Source organism: Drosophila sulfurigaster, chromosome 3, assembly GCF_023558435.1.
Source record: "Drosophila sulfurigaster albostrigata strain 15112-1811.04 chromosome 3, ASM2355843v2, whole genome shotgun sequence".
Lineage (NCBI taxonomy): Eukaryota > Metazoa > Arthropoda > Insecta > Diptera > Drosophilidae > Drosophila > Drosophila sulfurigaster.
In genome coordinates this window covers 27,485,988-27,505,130 of record NC_084883.1, presented here as the reverse complement: position 1 = coordinate 27,505,130, position 19,143 = coordinate 27,485,988, and the positions used below count along the sequence as shown (strand labels likewise).

The 19,143-nt window shown below is 41.6% G+C and overlaps 4 protein-coding genes across 5 annotated transcripts in view; 1 reads left to right on the top strand and 3 right to left on the bottom strand.

Annotated features, from left to right (window-relative positions):
• The window catches only part of LOC133843870 (serine/threonine-protein kinase N), a 42,852-nt gene extending 35,151 nt beyond the window's left edge, over nt 1-7,701 (bottom strand). Inside the window, exons 1-2 of one of the 2 annotated variants that reach the window (XM_062277620.1) lie at nt 7,532-7,701; nt 5,882-6,307 (exon numbers count right to left, since the gene is read on the bottom strand). In XM_062277620.1, the coding sequence (XP_062133604.1) occupies nt 5,882-5,902 (21 nt within the window). In that variant the 5' untranslated portion in view covers nt 5,903-6,307; nt 7,532-7,701. Of the gene's footprint in view, nt 1-5,881; nt 6,314-7,531 lie in introns of those variants that run through there. The other variant, XM_062277621.1, reaches the window with a different exon arrangement.
• A 164-nt stretch (nt 7,702-7,865) lies between these two features.
• Nucleotides 7,866-9,225, bottom strand: LOC133843879 (SAP30-binding protein). Its single transcript, XM_062277637.1, has 3 exons — nt 9,005-9,225; nt 8,206-8,945; nt 7,866-8,146 (listed from the first exon to the last, which is right to left on the bottom strand). The coding sequence occupies exons 1-3, from the start codon at nt 9,101-9,103 to the stop codon at nt 8,023-8,025; spliced, it is 963 nt and encodes a 320-aa protein (XP_062133621.1). The 5' UTR covers nt 9,104-9,225; the 3' UTR covers nt 7,866-8,022.
• Nucleotides 9,226-9,521: 296 nt separating this feature from the next.
• On the top strand, nt 9,522-11,620 carry LOC133842403 (conserved oligomeric Golgi complex subunit 6). Its single transcript, XM_062275473.1, has 2 exons — nt 9,522-10,560; nt 10,615-11,620. The coding sequence occupies exons 1-2, from the start codon at nt 9,597-9,599 to the stop codon at nt 11,556-11,558; spliced, it is 1,908 nt and encodes a 635-aa protein (XP_062131457.1). The 5' UTR covers nt 9,522-9,596; the 3' UTR covers nt 11,559-11,620.
• Nucleotides 11,621-12,931: 1,311 nt separating this feature from the next.
• Nucleotides 12,932-15,807, bottom strand: LOC133841905 (mitotic spindle assembly checkpoint protein MAD1). The gene is made up of 3 exons (XM_062274747.1): nt 15,576-15,807; nt 13,641-15,519; nt 12,932-13,566 (listed from the first exon to the last, which is right to left on the bottom strand). Exons 1-3 carry the CDS (start codon nt 15,700-15,702, stop codon nt 13,359-13,361), a joined length of 2,214 nt encoding a protein of 737 aa, XP_062130731.1. The 5' UTR covers nt 15,703-15,807; the 3' UTR covers nt 12,932-13,358.
• Nucleotides 15,808-19,143: the final 3,336 nt, after the last annotated feature.

The following is a 19,143-nucleotide window of genomic DNA, read 5'->3' as shown; positions in this document are numbered from 1 at the left end:
GCTGTGCTTGCTTCCCTCTCTCTTGCGTTCTCTCTCTCTCACTGTGTTCGTCATTAACACTCTCTGACTATGCTATTAACATTCTGTTAGCTTGATTGAAAAATGTTTTATGGCCGCTGTCCGCAATGTTGTTGCTGTTGCGTTTTGTTATGCACTTGAATGCAGCAACAATAACAATAACAATAGCAACAACAACGACAAGAGCAATAACAACAATCGTCATTTGGCCGCTTTGAACTCGCCATTTGGCGTTTTGCACGAGTGAAAGTGAAAATTACAAAATTATACAGAAATCAATGTTGCAACAGCAGCAGCCGCTAACGGAAAGGTGGACACTGCGAAAGGTGGCCAGCTAAAAGCAAAGCGCTCGCTCGACTTTATTAGCCAACTGCTGTGCAACAAACAAAACGCAAAACGCAAAACAAAACAAACAAACAAACAAACAAGTGACAGGCAAACAAACAGCGCAAACAACAAGCCATAACAGCTGGGCAACAAAACAAAAAAACACGTGCGCAACTGTTGCAAGTTCATGACATGCCACAATTTGCTGCTGCTCTTGCTGTTCCAGTCACTGCAATTGTCCCTGCACTTGACTTTAGGCAACCAACCAAAATGCCACCAACAAGCCACATTCAAATCCACTTTTGCCACATTCCACTTCCACGTCCACGTCCAACACTAACCAAAGTTCTACTTTCGCAACTTGTTTGTGCTCCCAACTTCCAGCTCCCCATATTTAATTTGCAAGTCAACTTCTAACGTTGTGTCCCAATTTTCATCGCTGACTAGCTGCCTGGCATAATTGGGGACACCTGCATGTGCCAAATTCAACAAAACTAGTTGCAACAGCAACAGCAACACGAGCAAACAAAATACTGCGAAAGCGCACCCGTAGAAAAGTTGCCATCAACTCTGGAAAATGGGAATGCGAAAAAGAATGGCCAATAGAAATGGAACGCAATTTTCCAGCCACACGCAATTAGAAGGTGAGCAGCAATGTTCATCTGATGCCAAAGTGGCGCTGTTAACGATTAGTTATGTTGAACGTATGCCACAAATCAACAGCTGGTTAACGCAAAAGAAAAAGAAGAAGAGTGTAGACAGCGAGTTAACAGCTATTAACATACTAGCAATGTAAACAACTAATATGTTAAGTATTCACAGAACATTCTTAGAAGATGTTAAGGTTAAGTTTAAATCGCTGAGGATTTTACTCTACGTTGTTTATTACGTTATTTATATTGTTTGTCCTTAAATTAATACAATTTTACTTTTTAAGTTTACTTTTAATATGTATTTTCCTATTATTCTGACCTAATGTTTTAATTATTATTACATAACTTTCAATCTTAATAATCTTTTGTGTACATTCGCTAATTGGCTGTTAATCATTATTTCAAATACTCGTAATCTTCTTTAGAATAAGATAAGAATTAATCGATAGCATTGCTGGCATATTAGCAGTTAACTAAAATTTATAGCACAACAATTTTTGCAAAGTTTCCTATCTAAAAAACTTAAAAACGCTGTATTTAAAGTTGAAATTTACAAATATTTACACTTTTAAGCAGATGTTATGGTTTACACAGTAAAGTATAGATATTTACACTGTTAACTTAACAGATGTTAGCAAAGTTTACATCGCAAGCTTTACAAATGTTATGCTACATTTTCCACTGTTAACTTTACAGATGTTATTATCTCCTAACAGTATTAACAGCAATTTACTATAGCCTCTTTTCTCAGTAAGACATTTTGAATAGTTAACACACTTAACACACTTAAGCAGAGTCGACAGTTAACAGTCGACAGTCACTACCTGAACACCCACAAGCTCTACATTTAGTGTCCATTTTGTCCATTGTCCAGTGGCTGAGCGAGCGAGCTCAGCGGCAAAAGTCAGCGCAGCAATTTGCGCAATTGAACTCATCAATTGCAGCAATTAAATGTGCCCAAGGCAGGCGGGCCAAACCAAGCCAAGCCAAACCAACCCAAGTCGAGTTGAGCTATGAATTAACCAACTCACAGAAAGCGCGGCGACACGGCAGCTCTCGAGATGAATGTGATATAACACCGACACGACTACGACAACAACAACACAAACAACAACAATAGCAACAGCAAGTTAATTAAATGATTTTCAATGTCTGACGACCCCGCGTTACTTTCTTTGGCCTCCAGGCAAAAAAAACACAGTGGAACAATGGCTGCACGATGCGGCAAGTTGAGGGGGCAAGAGGCGTGTGTATTGGCAAGCTGGGAAAAATCAAATCTATTGCATTGGAAATGAGTTTCCGCAGAGGGAGCAGAGCAGAGCAAACGACGATGCGACTTTTTATCTTCAGGATTCGCAAATCCGTATCGCATTGATCATCGCGGCTGCTGAATTTATGCACCAATCATCTTACGTACTTATGCTGAGCAATAAAGGCAACAAAGTGTACGAAACAACAACAAAAAAATATAATCAACAGAAATGCCTTGTATAATTTGTTTATTTTGCGCAGCGCAACTGAAAATTTCCATATACAAAAACAATTTGTGAATTGTTATGGCGATTGTTATTGTTATTATTGTGATTACCTTATCAGCGAGGGCAAGACAACAACATAACTAATAGATACAATTGAATTTGATTAAAGCCTGTTCGCTGTCCGAAGTGCAAGTAATGCGCGCAAATCAAATAAACTGGGGAAACAAACAAGAAACAAGACACAAACTGCAGCAGTGATGTAAAAGATACGCTCTGTTTGTGGATGCATCTCATAGATACATACTATCTATCTATGTATCTACGCAGTGGAAATGAATCTTTAATTGATACACTTTGACTGCCACCACACATGGAGTCGAGCTGCTGTGGCCAAAACTGTTTACTTGCAGCGGAAGAGAGAAGGGAAGGGGCAGTAAAAACAACACATTAAGCCACTTGCTGGATGCATTCTTGACCAAAAGTAAACACAACAACGACATTGCCTCTCTCTGACAGCCAAAGCCCTTTGTTTGAGCTGACGGCCTGTCAGTGGCCAAGACGTAGGCACACAGACAGACAGACAGACAGACAGCCAGACAGACGGAGATGGGATGGAGAGACGACAAACCAAGAGATGGATGGACAGATGCACACTGTGAGATGGACAGAAGGCGGTAGGACACGCGACACTTGAAGCCAGTTGTCACGCTGCACATTCTGTTTGTGTGTCCGAGTGTGTGTGTGTGTGTTTGGTGTGTGTTTGTTGAACAACATTTCCACAGCAATGTGCTCAAGTGTTTGCCCAGGCATTTCCCATTTGCAAATTTGCTAAACAAATTAACATTGCCAAGCATTTCAAAGGAACAGTCAACGATCTAGCAATTCACCTAAGTTTAAATCGCTAACAGCTTTTTGGTGCTATTTATAACATTATGTTAGCTAAAAATGTTAAGAAAATATAGATAACATTATGTTGGGTAGAAAAGTTAAGAATATTGTAATAACATTATGTAAATGAGAAATGTTAAGAAAATAGTAATAACGTTATGTTAGGTAAAAATGTTAAAAATAGAGCAATATGTTAATAACATAACTTTACATGTGTTAACTTTTTTACCATTATGTTTTATGATAGGTAGAAATTTTAAGAAAATAGAGCAATATTTTATAACATAACTTAACATATGTTAACTTTATTAACATGATGTTAACTGGAAATGTTCCCAAATACTTCGCAAATTGTTATGCTGTTTTAGTTTTGAAAACTTTATGCATCCCAAGTTATTTTATCGACGCATCGCTCATCTTCCTACATTTACTTTAACATTTCGATCGTTTCATATTAAAAGCAAGGTAAAAGTGTTAACTACATCTTCTAGTATTGTCATAAATGTCAAATTCTCTTTTAGAACTCTTTTTTATGCGAAGTTCGTGTATTACATTTCCATTTAGAGGCTGCCGAGATGATGGCACAAGTTATTAAACGCTCAGCAAGGGTATTAAAAATGGCATTCGCTGGCTAAGTAGCTTGGGCCCATTTGCTGCAGCAGAGAGTCGCAGCGACTTAGCGAAATGGATATGGCATCCATTCAAAACTGGCCTGACCCTGTTCTGGTGCACCACAAAAAAGTGCGAGACAACAGAACCGGTTACTGGATGCAACCAGAACACACAACAACAAGAAACAAACAAACGAATGAACGAAAGAAAAAAAACCTGCAGGCAATCTGCAAGAGGCAGCTCCCGATGCAACAACTAGCTACAACTAAAGTTGCAGTGGCTGTTGGATTTCAGGTGCACGATGCACCAAGGTAGAAAAGCTGAAGAGCTGCTACTTCAAATGACATTCGCCTGGAGAGATGCGATACTCCCAGCAACTGCAACTTCAATCTGGTTTCAGTTGTTCAGTGTTTCCACTGTTGATTTTGTTGTGGATTCTTTGCTCTGCGATTTGCATTCCAAGCGAAGCCAGAAACTAAAATGAGGCCACATTGGATATATTTGTACATATGTGACTTATGCTTTTCACCTTCAAATTCATGGTCAATGACATAAGGCGGGGTCTCCACTTATCCTCAACTCCCCTCCCCACCTTCCTCAGCTCTAAGCGCTAATGTTGTGCCTATGAATAAACGAGCTTTGATTCATTCCATTTCAATTGCTGTTCTGATTTTGTGTAATTAACGTTGAGTACGTGACGATAATCCACTTTGCAGTTGCAGTTGCATTTTGCTGTTGCTGCTGATTGCGTGCTTAATGCTGTAACGAGACGACTATAAGCTGATAAGCTCATTTGACTTTGATAAGGCAAACAGTCTCTTTAATTGGCGGCAGTCTAATTATAATTGCACTCCCACACATACGCACACACACACACAGAATGAGATGAGATACTTTGTATGTGAGGGGATAGGCAGTCGTAAATACTGTTACTATTAATAAACAAGTCGGTTAATTTGCTTTAGTTATAGCTCGGTTTTGTTGCTTGTTTATTCAGTGGGCCACGCACTTAAACCAATTGACATTTTGTGCACACTCACAATAAACAATTTGAATTTGTTGTGTTTGAGCACGCGAGAAATTCCAATGATGTCATTTTAGCTTTTTTTTTGTGTGTTGTTATTTGTTATTGCTATAAATAACACTACAGTTCACGAGATATAGAGCTAAATTCGAGAATAATGCGAGAGTGTGAGGCACTCCTAATCTAAACCAAGTCAAATTCAAATGAGGTAAGCGGCAACTAAAACTTCACAATAGTTTCTATATTTAGTAAAACTATTTATAGTAAATTATTCAAACTTTTTGGGAGTATCTCAATTGATTACCATTTCTATTGTAAAGTTAATAAATCCGTGCGCTAACATTTAACATTCCAATGTTACATTTCTTCTAACATAACATAACAGTTTTTACATATAATTACACTGTTAACTTGTCCACCATTTCGCATTTTAACAGCGCTGCCCAATAAGATAACAGCTTTCTGTAATTACTTAACATTTTGAGGCGTGGGCGTCGCAACTTTTACTGCTTTCAATTTGCCCCGTTAGTTTGTGGAATGTTAGTCATAAAGCAAGCAGTTTTTTTCTTCTTTCTTTTTTTTAATTTGCTTGTTTTTAGTTTGTTGCGCACAGGAAGCGTCCGGGGGAAATGTTAACTGAAGTGGCATATTAAGGATGAGCCTGAAGTCTCGGCGTCAGCTGAACCGGAAACTCCTGGCTTCCGTGCTTACACACAAACAAAGCAATATACACGCATAGTTGTGTGTGCATGGCAACAGGTGTGTGCCCGACTGATAAAAAAAGACTAAAATCAAACTAAAAAATCGAATAACGACAACAACAAGAACGGGCCTTGTAATATCCTCAGTATCAGTATCGTGTGTGTTGTGTGTCGACTCACCTGATAATACGAATCCGACATGTTTTAAATGTTGTTGTTGGGTTGCTGTTGTCTCTGTTGAATCACTCGTTGTCCGCTGTTGACTCTTATTATTACAGTTTTGCGTATTTTTGTTGTTTTTGTTTTTTACTTTTTGTGTCGCCCGTCAGAGTTGAGATACACACACACATACACTTGCACGCACGCATACGTATACGCACGCACACAAACTGACGACTGTCGACTGACGACCAACGCACGTCGCGTTCCTTTCTCGTTCGTTTCGTTACGTTTCGTTTCGCTTTTAGTTTGTTTACTTTTGCTCCAAAAAACCGTTGTAGTTGTTTATGTGTATGAGTAGACTGTTCACACTTTAACACCTGATGCCAAAAAAATAACTGTGCTCTCTTTCTGTTATTGGCTATTTGCTATCGCTATTGAATAGAACTAGAACTAGTTGTTGTTGTAAATTATGTTGGAACGTTGGAAATATGACGACACAAAACAGCAGCAAACAGGTGGCAGGGCGGAATGAAAAAGGAAGTGCGAGAGTGAGATAGTTGCTTTCAATGCTCTGCAGAGGATGTGAAAACAAAAAGAAATATTTTTTTTTGTTTAGGTCTTCTATTGTTGATAAATATTGTTATTATTATTTGCAAATATTATGCGTTTTCCACGGAAAATTCACACAACCACAACCTGCCCACGCCGGGACAACAATAACAATAACAGCGGGCGATAAACACTACGGTTGAAGAACTGTTGTCGGTTGTCGGTGGGGGGGTCTTGTATAGAAATTAGCTTCAATTGAGCGTTTTGCGGATTTAATTGGAAATTGTGTTTTCCACTGCAGCTTTTGATTGACGCTGCTTCTTCTTCTGCTGCTCCTAGTCACATAACAACCAGCGGCAATCGCTTTATAAATAAGCATCAGCTGATGGGCGTTTGCGGGGGGAAGCAGGGAGGAGAGGGGAAGTAGACAGCGCCGTAATCAGCACAAAGCAACAACAAGCAAAGGAGGAGCTGCAACACAGCAAGAAAAAACGCAAGTGGCGGCAAAAGAAAAGAAAAAAATAAAGCTGCTCGCGCAGCTAAATGGAAATGCCTGCTTCGCCCTTCTCTTTCGCTCTTGCGCTCTCACTGTGGCTCTCTCACTCACACAGACACACACGTAGACGGACAGTCGGACAGAGAAGGCAGATAGGTAGGAAGAACCGAGCAGAGGCACGCAGGTCCACAATACCGGTTGCATTGTAAATGGCGTCTAAATAATGAGCCACCTTGAAATAATAACACGGCCAAGATTGTTTAAACAAAATTCGCAACTCAAAATCGCACCCATACATACACATATATTATCTTGCCAAAGATACACACACATACAGTTGTACATATGTCGATATGTGTTTGGTATCTTCCTCATCTTCTTTATCTTATACAAAAATTTCACTCGTATTCGTACATTTTTAATTGTAATCTCTCTCTCACTCGCTCACTCACACACACACACACACATGCATACAAATAGCGCTACACAGATCAAATTCTTTGCCGTCTGCGCTTGCTGCTGTTGCTGCTGCGTTGTCGACATTTCGCTTCGTTTTCGTTGCTTGTTGTGTATTTTATTATGGATGAACGCAAAAAACAACAAAACTAATATTAATCACATACACTTTGTATTCAAATCATAACGATTGTGTTTATATGTTGTACTTGTAAATTGTTGCATGCAATAAAATAGACACTTTTTATTGTAGTTTGTTTTTTTAAACGAAAAAATGTGGAAATTGTTAAAAAACAGAAAACGGCGACGACACGACGTTCGAGCATATGACGAGTGTGACCGCAGACTCAAAGCACTAAAATATTCAACAAGTTCTTTGCCAAGAATACGGCAAAAATACCATGCCAACAATAAATTGCTGTTACAATAAATAAATAAAGTTATTAAAATGATCTTTTTTAAATATTGATACTATTTATTTAATGTGTTATTATTTATTTACTTCTATTTTGAAAGTATAAATGCAATGGTCAGCGCAACTCTGAAATGCCTGTAGTTATCGATAAATAGGGCTGCATTTTAACCATTTTGGTTTGAAGCAAATGTTTTGCGAATGTTTGCATTTATTTTAATCTGTTTTTTTTTTTTTGTTAAGTAACTAAACTGCTGGTTTCTTGGGCAACGAGCCAAAGGCCGAGATGACAGTGCCCTTCGTGCCAGTCACTGTTGTGGTCAGAGCTGGTAACGTTTGCTTTGCAGCCGGCTGGTCCCATTTTGATTTGCTACAAATAAAAACAATAAACTTAGGAATCCCCTTGTACACAATTTAATGCATCATTACCGTTTCTTGGCCTCTTCCTCTACTTTGCGTGCCAGCGCCGTCACCTGCTCCACCTTGTCCATTTCCTTGCGATCCTTCTGCAACTTCACCAGCTCCGTTTTCTGCACCGCCGATAACGATTCGTAATAACTTTCCTCGCCCCACTGCAGCGGATCATAGATTTCTGGCGGATAATTTGTGCCAAACTCGTTGATGTCACAGAAACTGATTAGCTTTTCATAGATACTCGGATTGCGAAATTCCTTGCGATCCTGAATCACACGATTCATGTCCATATTTGTCTGTCTCATCTTTGTGTACATCTTTGTGATCTTTGCCACCAGCTCCGGTGGCGGATTGCCTTTGGGTTCGGGTGGCAATTGGAACTTGTACTTGGCATATTTGGGATCTTTTTCATAACTCTCTGCTGACCGTTCGTCACTGTTATTGTAGTTGCTGGAATCATCGCCATCCACTTGCATTGCAGCTGCTCCATCGCCAGTTGCTTCTACTTTCTCCTTGCCATTCTCACTGTGTTCATTGTCCTCTGCTGAATTGTCACTATCGCTTGAGGACTCGTCTTCCTTGCTGGACTCATGTGCACGATCCTCCTCCTCATCTGAGATTAGCGTGTCATCTTGGTAGCTGACCAGACGTCGCACTTTCTTCGCACGTTTGCGCTTCTTGGATTTTTTGGCAGGCTCGGTGTCCTGCTTCACTGGCGTTGCAGGCTGTGGCGTGGGTTGCTTCGGTATAATTACCTGGGAATTATTTCATTTATATTATAAAACAGCCTTAAAATATAATTAGTTTTTTTCACCTGTGACGCTGTTGAATTTTGTGAGTCTGGACTGGCATCTCCCTCGTTCTCCGAGTCTGTGTATTGCGCCGTTAAACTGGCCAAAGCGGAGTGGCTCATTTTTGTGTTATTATATTTTTGTTACGCGTTAAAATTGAAGTTTATTAAAAAAATTAATAATTAGTGCAAGTTAGTGTTTTGCACATTTAGCTGCTTCTTCTTAACCACTCACAACGTAACGCGTGTGTTGCTTGCTTTCCTTTACAAGTTGGCAGTATTATCATATAAATAAACAGCTGCTGCAGGGCTTTCGGCAAGTTGGCAACACCAGTATTTCATTTACAGCTGTTGTAGAGTTTATGCGCTGAATACGTTATTGTGATTAATTAAGTGAAATTATTAAATTAAGATGTATAAATGGCTGACTTGAGCAGCAAAAGCAGTAGAACTGTTAGTTCTTAATGAATAGTTAATAATAATAATAGTTTTATATAGCCATTGGCGTTATAAAGTGATTTATTGATTATTAAACTTATGTTTATGCTCCGGCTCCTCACAAAACTCAATTCGTGTTAGTTACAGCCGTGTAAACCTTACGCTTTTCTTATTGTTGATGTTGACGTCGTCAGTTGATGGAAAAAACATGAGCGCAGCACTAGAGGATCAGGATCGCATTCAAAAGCGTGTCAACAAAATATTGGAGACACGCCTGGAGACGGATAAGGACACTCTTGATGCCCTCAATGGACTCTCGACTTTTTTCACCGAGAATACGCTGCAAAATCGCCGGAATTTGCGGAGCCAAATCGAACATCGCTCGGTTGGCATCAATGAGAACTTTCTGAAAGCATTCCGGGAGGTGAAACTAACACTCGATGCCGTCTGCACAGATCTCGATACGATGGCCAGCTCGGTGCAGACGATGAAAACGGATCTCGAGACATCCAAGGCGCTGACCAAAGATCTCATCGAGCAGACCAACAAAATGCAACAGGAACGCGAACGTTTGGAAATCCATCAACAAATAGCTCAAGCGTTTCTCGCTCGCTTCCAACTCAGCGTGCCAGAGCATCAGCTGCTTTATGGCAACGTCAAGGATGCGCCCATTGTGCCTGAGTTCTTCAAGGTGTTGGACCGAGTGCAGTCCATACATTCCGATTGCCGGCTGCTGATGCAGTGTGGCTACCAAACAGCTGCGTTGGACATCATGGAGGAGATGACGCTGCATCAGGAGGGCGCTCTGGAACGCCTCTACCGCTGGACGCAGAATCATTGTCGCAATCTGGAAAACAATGAAATCGGCCCACTGATTGTGGAGGCCATGAGTCGCCTCCAGGATAGACCAGTGCTTTTTAAATATGTAATCGATGAGTATGCGATTGCACGACGAGCTGTCCTGGTGCGTCAATTCATTGAGGCGCTGACCGAAGGCGGACCAGGTGGAAATCCGAAGCCCATTGAGCTGCATGCTCATGATCCCAAGCGCTACATTGGCGATATGTTTGCTTGGCTGCATCAGAGCATACCCAACGAAAAGGAGAACTTGACACTGCTCTTTAAGAAGTGCGACAAGCATGGTAACTAAAATACTCCATCTCCTATAGCATTTATTATTAATCTTTCCTTCTTAGACATTTCGGAACAGATGCAAAAGGCTTTAGGCTACATTGCCGACGGCGTCTGTCATCCGCTCAAGGTGCGCGTGGAGACCATACTCAGCTCGGAGCAGGACACCATCATCTTATTCACCATCTCGAATCTGCTGCGCTTCTATCAGCAGATCATGAAGCAGGTTGTCCAAGGTGGCACTTTAGAGCAATGTCTCATTGATCTGCAGCTGAGCAGCGAGCAGATCTATTTGAATGCCTTGGCTGCCCAAGTGCGCAGCGTACTCCAACGTCCAGCAGGCACCAGCTTGGCTCTGGAGCCACCACAACGCGATCTTGTGCCGCCCGCAAGCGTGGCGCGTCTGCTCAATATACTGAAGGAGATTCTATCGGTGGCCACCATGGTTGATGGACGACAGGCAGACATTACCAAGATAGTCACCTGTGTCATCGATCCACTGTTGCAATCCGTACAGGAGAGTGCCGCCCACTTGCCCACCGTGGACATGGCTGTCTACTTGCTCAACTGTCTGTATCACATGCAGAGCACGCTGGCGGTGTTCGAGTACATGGATGAGCGCGTGGAGCGTCTGCAGGCGCAATCGGATGCCCAGCTGGATACACTGACGTCGGAGCAGGCGTCGTCGCTGGTGGCCAATCTGAATCTGGGCCCCATCTACACCATCTTGCAGAGCAATCAGACGAAAATCGAAACTAATCTGCTCAAGATATTCATGTCCAAGATGGATGCATTCCTCGAGCTGCCCGATGTGCTGTTGCTGCCCCAGGTGCAGCTCATCATGTCCAGCTCGCATCGCAACACAGTTCAGCGACGCGCCTTCAACGTCATCGTGGCCATCTACAAGCAGATCTACGAACGTGTCCACGATCCCGCCAATGGCTTCGAGCAGCCCGAAGCCCTGCTGCACAAGACACCCGACCAAGTGTCTCACATTCTGACCGCCTAGAGAGCATTACAGAGGAGGTTTATTTAATTATTTCATATGTGCATTACTATAAAGTATATCTATATAATAATATATGTATAATAGCCAGCTTAAACTGAAGCTTTACCTGCTTTATTTTTGGATAAAAGCGCTTTTACTTTGTTGAAGTATCTCTCTTCATGGTTTACTTGCAAATCTTGCTAACTTGTATGAAACTACAGCCTCGTAGCTCGTACCGTTTGTGATTTATCGTTGATTCAAATCAGTCGAAGAAGAAATCTTGGAAACTACTTTCTTATTGCACGACTGAATGTTGTAAGCGAACTTGTATAAAATCTACAGCCTCGTAGGTCTTACCATTTATGATTGTTTCTTTGATTCCAAACAATATTAGAGGAAATCCTGCAAAACCCTTTCTAAATGTTATATAAAATTTACAGCCTCGTAGCTCGTACCGTTTTCTAATGAGCATTGATTCAAAACAGCAGTAGAAGAAATCTTGGAAAACCTTTTCTTATTGCACGACTAAATGTTATATAAAATCTACAGCCTCGTAGCTCGTACCGTTTGAGTCAGTCATTCAGTCAGGACAATGAATCTAAATATATGTACATATACAGACAGATTGTATCTGTAGCTGTAGTTTATGCATAAGCTATCACAACACTGCATCCAATTGTTATTGTTTGCTGTTGATCTTTAGTTGTGCTACCCGGTAAACTTAGTCTTCAGAGGTTGTACAGCTTTGTGAGCAATGGAAAAGTTGTAATAGGCAGAGAATGACACAAACCAACTAAATGAGTAAGTAGAAAGCTTGAAGGCAGTATTTCTAAAGATAAATCTTTTCTAGAGACAATTAGGTTTATAACGATAATCCCAACTATATAATAAAATGAAAAGTTACTTAAGAACTATAAATTATATGCGAGTATCTTACAGTCGAGTGTTGTAGGTCGGCAATTCACGCGCTACACTCTTGAATACCCTAACAAAAAGTTCGATCAGCTAGGCATAAACATCCGTTAATGAGACCTATGCAAATTTCATGGAATTTGCCAATTAATCAAAGCTGCTTAACTAGGAATTTTAGGCATTGTCTGCAAATCGCTTTAAGCAGCTACAAGATTAATGAATGCGCCGCAATTTAAACGTATCAGAGTATCCAGAGTTCGTTAGACCTTCGACTTCTTTCCAGATGCTTTTCTTTGCATGCTCTTATTTTGATTCGCGTCTATTAAAAAATGCACAATAGCCACATAATACTCGGGAATATGCGACGATGCGGATGCGACGACATCGCTTCACTTCTTCGTAGTGCAAATCGAGTGCTTATCAGTAAAAAAAAAAAACAAAAACAACAGATATACTCTACTCAACAATTAACCAAAGCGAAATGCTAAAAATAGTTAGAATTTAATACTCGAGTGTATACATTAAGAAGTTGAACTAGTATATTTCTTTTTTTGTTTTTGGCGAGCCCACAAAGTGTTTTTTGTTTTATCGCAATGACTTCCAAATAAATGGCAAATCTTTTTAGCACGCGTCATTAGTTCGAGAATTTCGACAGTGGTGATTAGACTTGTTGCGGCCAAAAAATTGTTGCCACTGTTAACTCTTCGAGACTTCGACGGTCTTCTCCACAACTGTGATTCGCTCTCTCTCTGTGTTCTTCGCTTATCGCAAACGGAAGCTGCGATCGCTTCGTAAGTGCCACAATTTACAAAGTCTGTTCTGTGCTTAATAAACTATTCAGTGTATTAATATATAAACTAAGTGTAAGCCTAACTAAAAATATGCTCTAATATATGTTGGCTGTCCACTCTAAGTAATTGTGACGGTGGCACGTTGAAACAGCTCCAGTGTGAGACCGGCAAAGAATGCGGGAAATGAGTTATTGGCTGCCAACTGTTGATCGATGGCCGGTTTTAAGGTCTGTGAATACGGCGACTCCAGCAGTGCCAAGCAGTTGGATTCGTTCACGCTAATCGAGAGATAATCATCGGGACTCTCGGCATACATGCTGGAAATGCTGTTTCAACAAAACAGAGTGCGCAATTTAGTTTGAATGATTACTCGAGCAAAAAACAAATAAGCAAAACCCACCGATAGTGACTGTTGGATCCAACGCGATCGATTCTATAGCCCAGCAGCATGTAGCAAACATCGCGAAATTCATTCCTTGCCGCCTTGAAGCAATCCTTTGCCTTCTTCAATCGGCCATTGGCCGACTCGAGTTCGGCACGCAGTTGATTCAACTCCTTAAAGTTCATGGTGAGGCCACCGCTGTTCGTCTGCGTCTGTTCGCTCTCATCCTCCAGCTTCTTGTTGCGTCGCTTTAGACGCTCAATCTCCGCCTGCAGCTTTTCCATCACATTCTTGGTGGCCTCGTAAGCCTCGTTCGCCGGATTCTCGCTCATGTGCAGCACCTTGTAGTTGCCCATGTTGAAATCGCCACGCAAACAACGATGCTCCAGCTCCAGTTCGAGCTCATCCTTGCGGCGACGCAGGCGATCGTTCTCCAAGCGCAGCGTGTCCAGCTCCTTCTTGACACCATCATAGCCATTCTCGTTAACGGGCAGCTCACTAAGAGATTCCTGCTGGCGCATATTTTGCATCTCCCGCTCCAGCGTCGAGCACATCTCCTTGTAGCCGGTCAAAGTGCGCTCCAGCACCTCGACACGACAGCGTACCTGCATATCGTTGGTCATCTCAGCAGTGCTGGCATTCGTCATCGTCATGTCCTTGTCAAAGTTCTCCAGCAGCTGCTTATAAAAGTCACGCTCCTTGCACACAATCAACAGCTTGCGTTGCAAACGTTCGCGGAAGCTCTTGTGCCGCTTCAGCACCACATTCATATCTTCGATATTCTTCAAATAGACGGCGCACTGTTGCTGCAACTCCAGCAACGCCGATTGCAACTTCTTGGTCTCCGCATCGGCGTTGCCCTTCTCAGCCACGCGCACAATGTCGTCCTGCAGCAGCTGCTCGATGCGTGTGCGCAAAGCCAAGGGGCTGACAAGTGTGTTGGCCAGACAATGATCCTGCGCCACCTTGATCCATTCCTTCAGCTCCAGCTCCACATGGGTGAGCTTCACTTGCAGCGCGGCGGCTTCGGCGCGAGCTCCTTCCTCGCGATCCAGACGCGTCTTGTAGTCGTGGACCTTCTCCTCGAGCAGCAACTTGTCGCCAATCAGGGTGTTCAGATGCTTGTTGTGCGCACGCAAACGATCTACCTCCGCCTGCAGCTCTGGCACACTCAATAGCCTGGCCTGCGATGTCTTTGTGACCTCCTTCCAATCGCTGTACGATTCTATTTGAAATTCCAGCTCCTTGATGCGCGCATTCGCCGTATCCAGTGTTTGTTGCTGCAATTCGAAGTCCATCTGTAGCTTGTCATAGCTGGCGGAATTGGCTTTGTATTCGTCGTGACGTCGACGTATGCGTGCCAACTCGTTCTTGGTGGCCTCCAGCTCCAGCTGCAAGCGTTCACTTTGTCGCTTGTATTCGCTGAGCTCGTTGCTGATGCAATGCTGCACCTCACGTGCATCGTCCTCCAGCTGCGCCTTCTCCTGCTCGGCCGCACCGAGTGCAGTCTCGTATTTGAGTTTTTGCTCCTCGACTTCGGCCAGCACACGATTGACTTCCTGTCGCGCATTATGCTCTCGCTTCCGAGTCACTTGGAGATGCTTTTCCATCTCCAGCAACTTGGCGCTTGTGTAATCGCATTGCTCTTTCAGTGCATCGGCTTTGGCCTCGGCGTGTGCCACTGCAGCGGCGTGATCCTTGGCCTGCACTGCCAGTTGTTCCTGCAGCTGTGTTACGATCGCCTTGGTTTCAATTAAATCTGCGCGCAATTTGCGAGTTTGCCATGGGCCCGCTGGATCGTTGAATGAGTTGTTCAGCGATGTGTTGCTGGCATTGAGACTGATGTTGAGACTGCCGTTCAATGAATCATTATCATTTAGGCGGCGCTTCTTTGGCACTGTACGCGAAAAACAAACTTTTAGCATTGCTTCTCATAGCGAGTCTTCTTCTTACCTGTCACAGAGTCATCGTTGAACGACATCGAAAGCCGGTCGAAAACAAGCTTCTTGGGCGCGGAGTGTGTGATGCTGTCGTTGAATCGCGCCATTATGTTGTCCAAGCTGCTTCGTATTTCGTCCATTTTGTCAAATTAATTTAATCGCTTGACGTATTTTCTTTTGTTTTTGAAGCGTGCCACAAAAATGCGAAACCTCGAAAAGAGCTGTCGGCCAGTGTGACCTCACTTGGAATTTCACAAAATGCTTGCTCGTGAAACATCGACAACATTATGAAACTCTTGTAGTTATCGATATATGTATACAGTAATCGATAAGAGAAAGTAATCGCGCTTCAGCAAGTTGACAGCACAGCTCATAAAATTGGCGGCTATTCAAAAAAAAATTAACGACGGCAATGTGAAAGAAAACTTTAAACATTTTTAAAAATCATTTCTTGTGCTTTATTTTATCTGCTCTTGAGTAACTTATTATTTAAAACGTTCTAGATGCGTTGCATAAAATGCTGCTGCTCTAACATTTCAATCATTTCGTGCGCACAGAAAATAAAGTGATAAAATTTGCGCTTATGATTTATTTGAGTTGGGCCTATGTGTGTGGACGTGCGAAACCGAGAGGGAGAGGTCCTTTTTTGCCTCTGTTAGCTCATGAAAAATGAGCGCATTAAATTTTATGATATTGTTTGGGCCTGTCATCAACTTTGGTCCAAAGCACACACAAGAATCCCTGCCCTCTCTTTCCCTCTCACTTTCGTACGCACGGACGACAAACAAGTGCCAAAGTTCAAAGTCAAACAATAACACTTTCCATAAAAAAAAAAAAGAACCAAAAGTCAACGAACAAACACACATGCAGACACACATACATATGTACATGGCTGGTCATATGAATTGGCTGAAATCGACGCGGGACTTTTCTTTTGGCAGCCAAGCAAGCTACCTGTGTGCTAAACTTGGCCCCAAAAATTTTCCATATTGAAGTTGGGGGGAGAAATACGAAATTGACCTGTACCAAGGCAATGTAAACAAAAGGAACTTCAAGAACTGTGAACGTGTGAGTGTGTGTGTGTGTCGCTTCTCGCTGTCTGCGTTTTGTTCGAGCAATTTGGTGCGCAGTTTATGGCGCGCTTATGTGTGTGTAAGTGTGTTGTGTTTGTGTATGCATGCATGTGGTGTGGTGTGCGTGTGTGTGTGTGAGTGGTGCGTGGGCTCAACTTTTTGCCCGTTGAGCACTTTATCAAAGCTTAGCACCTGACAATTTGCCATGAAACATGCGGCCATTGCTGTCTCTCTCGCTTACTCGCTCGAGCGCTCTCTTCACATACTTGGATATGTATTTATGTGCGTGTGTTTGTGTGTGTGCGAGGGTGCTGCAAATTGTAATGAAAATGCTATCAAGTGCTTTTCATTCTCAGCATTCGCTTTGTTTTCTTTTTTGCCCACACACACACACGCACAGGTGCGAATGCTGTCAGCTGTTGCTGTTGTCTCTTTTGTTCTTGTTGTTGCTGCTGCTGTTGCTGTTGTTGTTGTTGCAGCTCTTCTTCTGTTTTATTGTATGTAGTGTTCTTGGCCCGGTAAATGCTTTGCGCCTTTGAGTCGGGCAAACTAATTAAATTAAAGCCGATTAGCCGTCACTTTGTGTGGCAAAACTTGAAGCATATCCTTATCGCAGCTAAGCTCGCTCCTTTTCTTTCCTTTCATTTCCTTCCTACTTCTTCCTCTTCTTCTTCAACTTCCGCCGACTGCCGACGCGGCAGTTCACTTAAAGCTGCCCGCATTTTCCCACACTACGCGCCAGTGTTAGTTAACATATTTCGCATTCAGCTAATTGTTAATTGCTCATTAACACTTTAAGCACAATTTCCTTCATATGCACAAACACAGTTAGCACAAAACTTAGCAGCAAAACTTCTCACATTTTCATTACATTTTATTTAAATGGTCGTTTGCTACTTATTACTTTAACATTACAACTGCAATACGTTTTCCTTAAAGAATTCCTCGCACAGTTGAATTGGATTTTAGTGAAAAATATGTTTTTAAGTTGTTTAAAATTTTAAATATTATGAAGTATTTAAAATATTCAATCATAAATTATAAATTCTATGTATACAAACGATATTAAAGCAATACTACATTCTTTGCTTATTATTAGATACGGTTTTCATCACATCTTCCCTTTAAAAATAGAAAAATGGGGTATATTGGGCGTGTGTAAAGGTAATATTTGTGGAATCAGTCGAAGAAGTTGTTACCGAGCCCATAAAGTACACATTTTAAACACCATAATAATAAAATGTAATTTAGATATGCACGAAGGTTTGTCCTTCTTTCAGAAGTTAATATAATATCTGTTTTATATGCTCAAAATTTGATATAAAGTTTTCTATACTTATAACTCACATTAATTTTCTTATTAATTTTGAATACAACTTCAGTTGAAGTTTACTTAAAGTTCAATTTCTCAAAGTGATTTAAAAAAATTAACATTTTTTGGAGCAATTAAAGATTTTTTCCGACAAATAAAAGTATTACCATAACAATATACCAAATATAGTCTATGGTATATTTGCAGTATTTTAATTAGTTGTATTTGAAATGTAATACCTCACTGTTTTTCTTTCGTTTAATATGTGTAGCGGGTCTTTCACAGTCGAGCACACTCGACTGAAACTTTCTTACTTGTTTTACTATTTTTATGGTATTTTAATTTGCTTTATTTTAAATGTAATATCTGATTATTTTTCTTTCATTAAGAATGGGTGTCTCACAGTCGAGCATACTCGACTGAAACTTTCTGTCTTGTTTTGTAAATAATTTCATGACAAATGTCATACTAATGGAAATACCATGCTGATATAAATTTTTCATTTTTCTGTGTCGGATTTTTCCACATAAATTGCAATGCAGCCCAGCCAAAAGTCACACCCACACACACTCACACACACACTTACAATTGAACATGCAACAGGCAGCACGCAACGTTGAACGTTGTTTTCCTATTTGGATTTTGTTTTCTGGGTATGTTTTTAGGGGCAAAGCTTTTCATTGAATTTCCGCTGACTCACAGACGAATCTGCATAAATGTTAGCCCTCAAGTTTGTGAAATTTCCATGAGACATGTCGCAAAGTGGTGGCTTGCCACTTGAGCGTGCCACAGAGGCTTCAAGGCATCACGCTTTCAACTGTCTGTCAGTCAGTTTGCAGTGCAATTCGTTGATAGTCGCAGCAGCATTCTCCTTACTTAATTCGTGGCGGGTAAGTGCAGCTCAACATATCCTTTTGGCTCATCCTTTTCATCCTTGACAAATGGCCGCAGCAGCCGTTGTCATGATTGATTTCCATTTCACAAAAAAGAGAGAAAGTGTTAACCCAGTGCAGCAGCTAAGTGGATAACTTAAATTCTGAGCGTTCGTTTGAAATGGCTAAAACTATCGCACACACTCACAAAGGGGCAGCATTTCAAATGCACCTGTTAACCATTTGGAAAATTTATGACTTCCTTGTTGCTGCGAGTCACGGAACAGCGCTCTGTCTCTTTCCCTCTCTCCCTCCCTCACACAC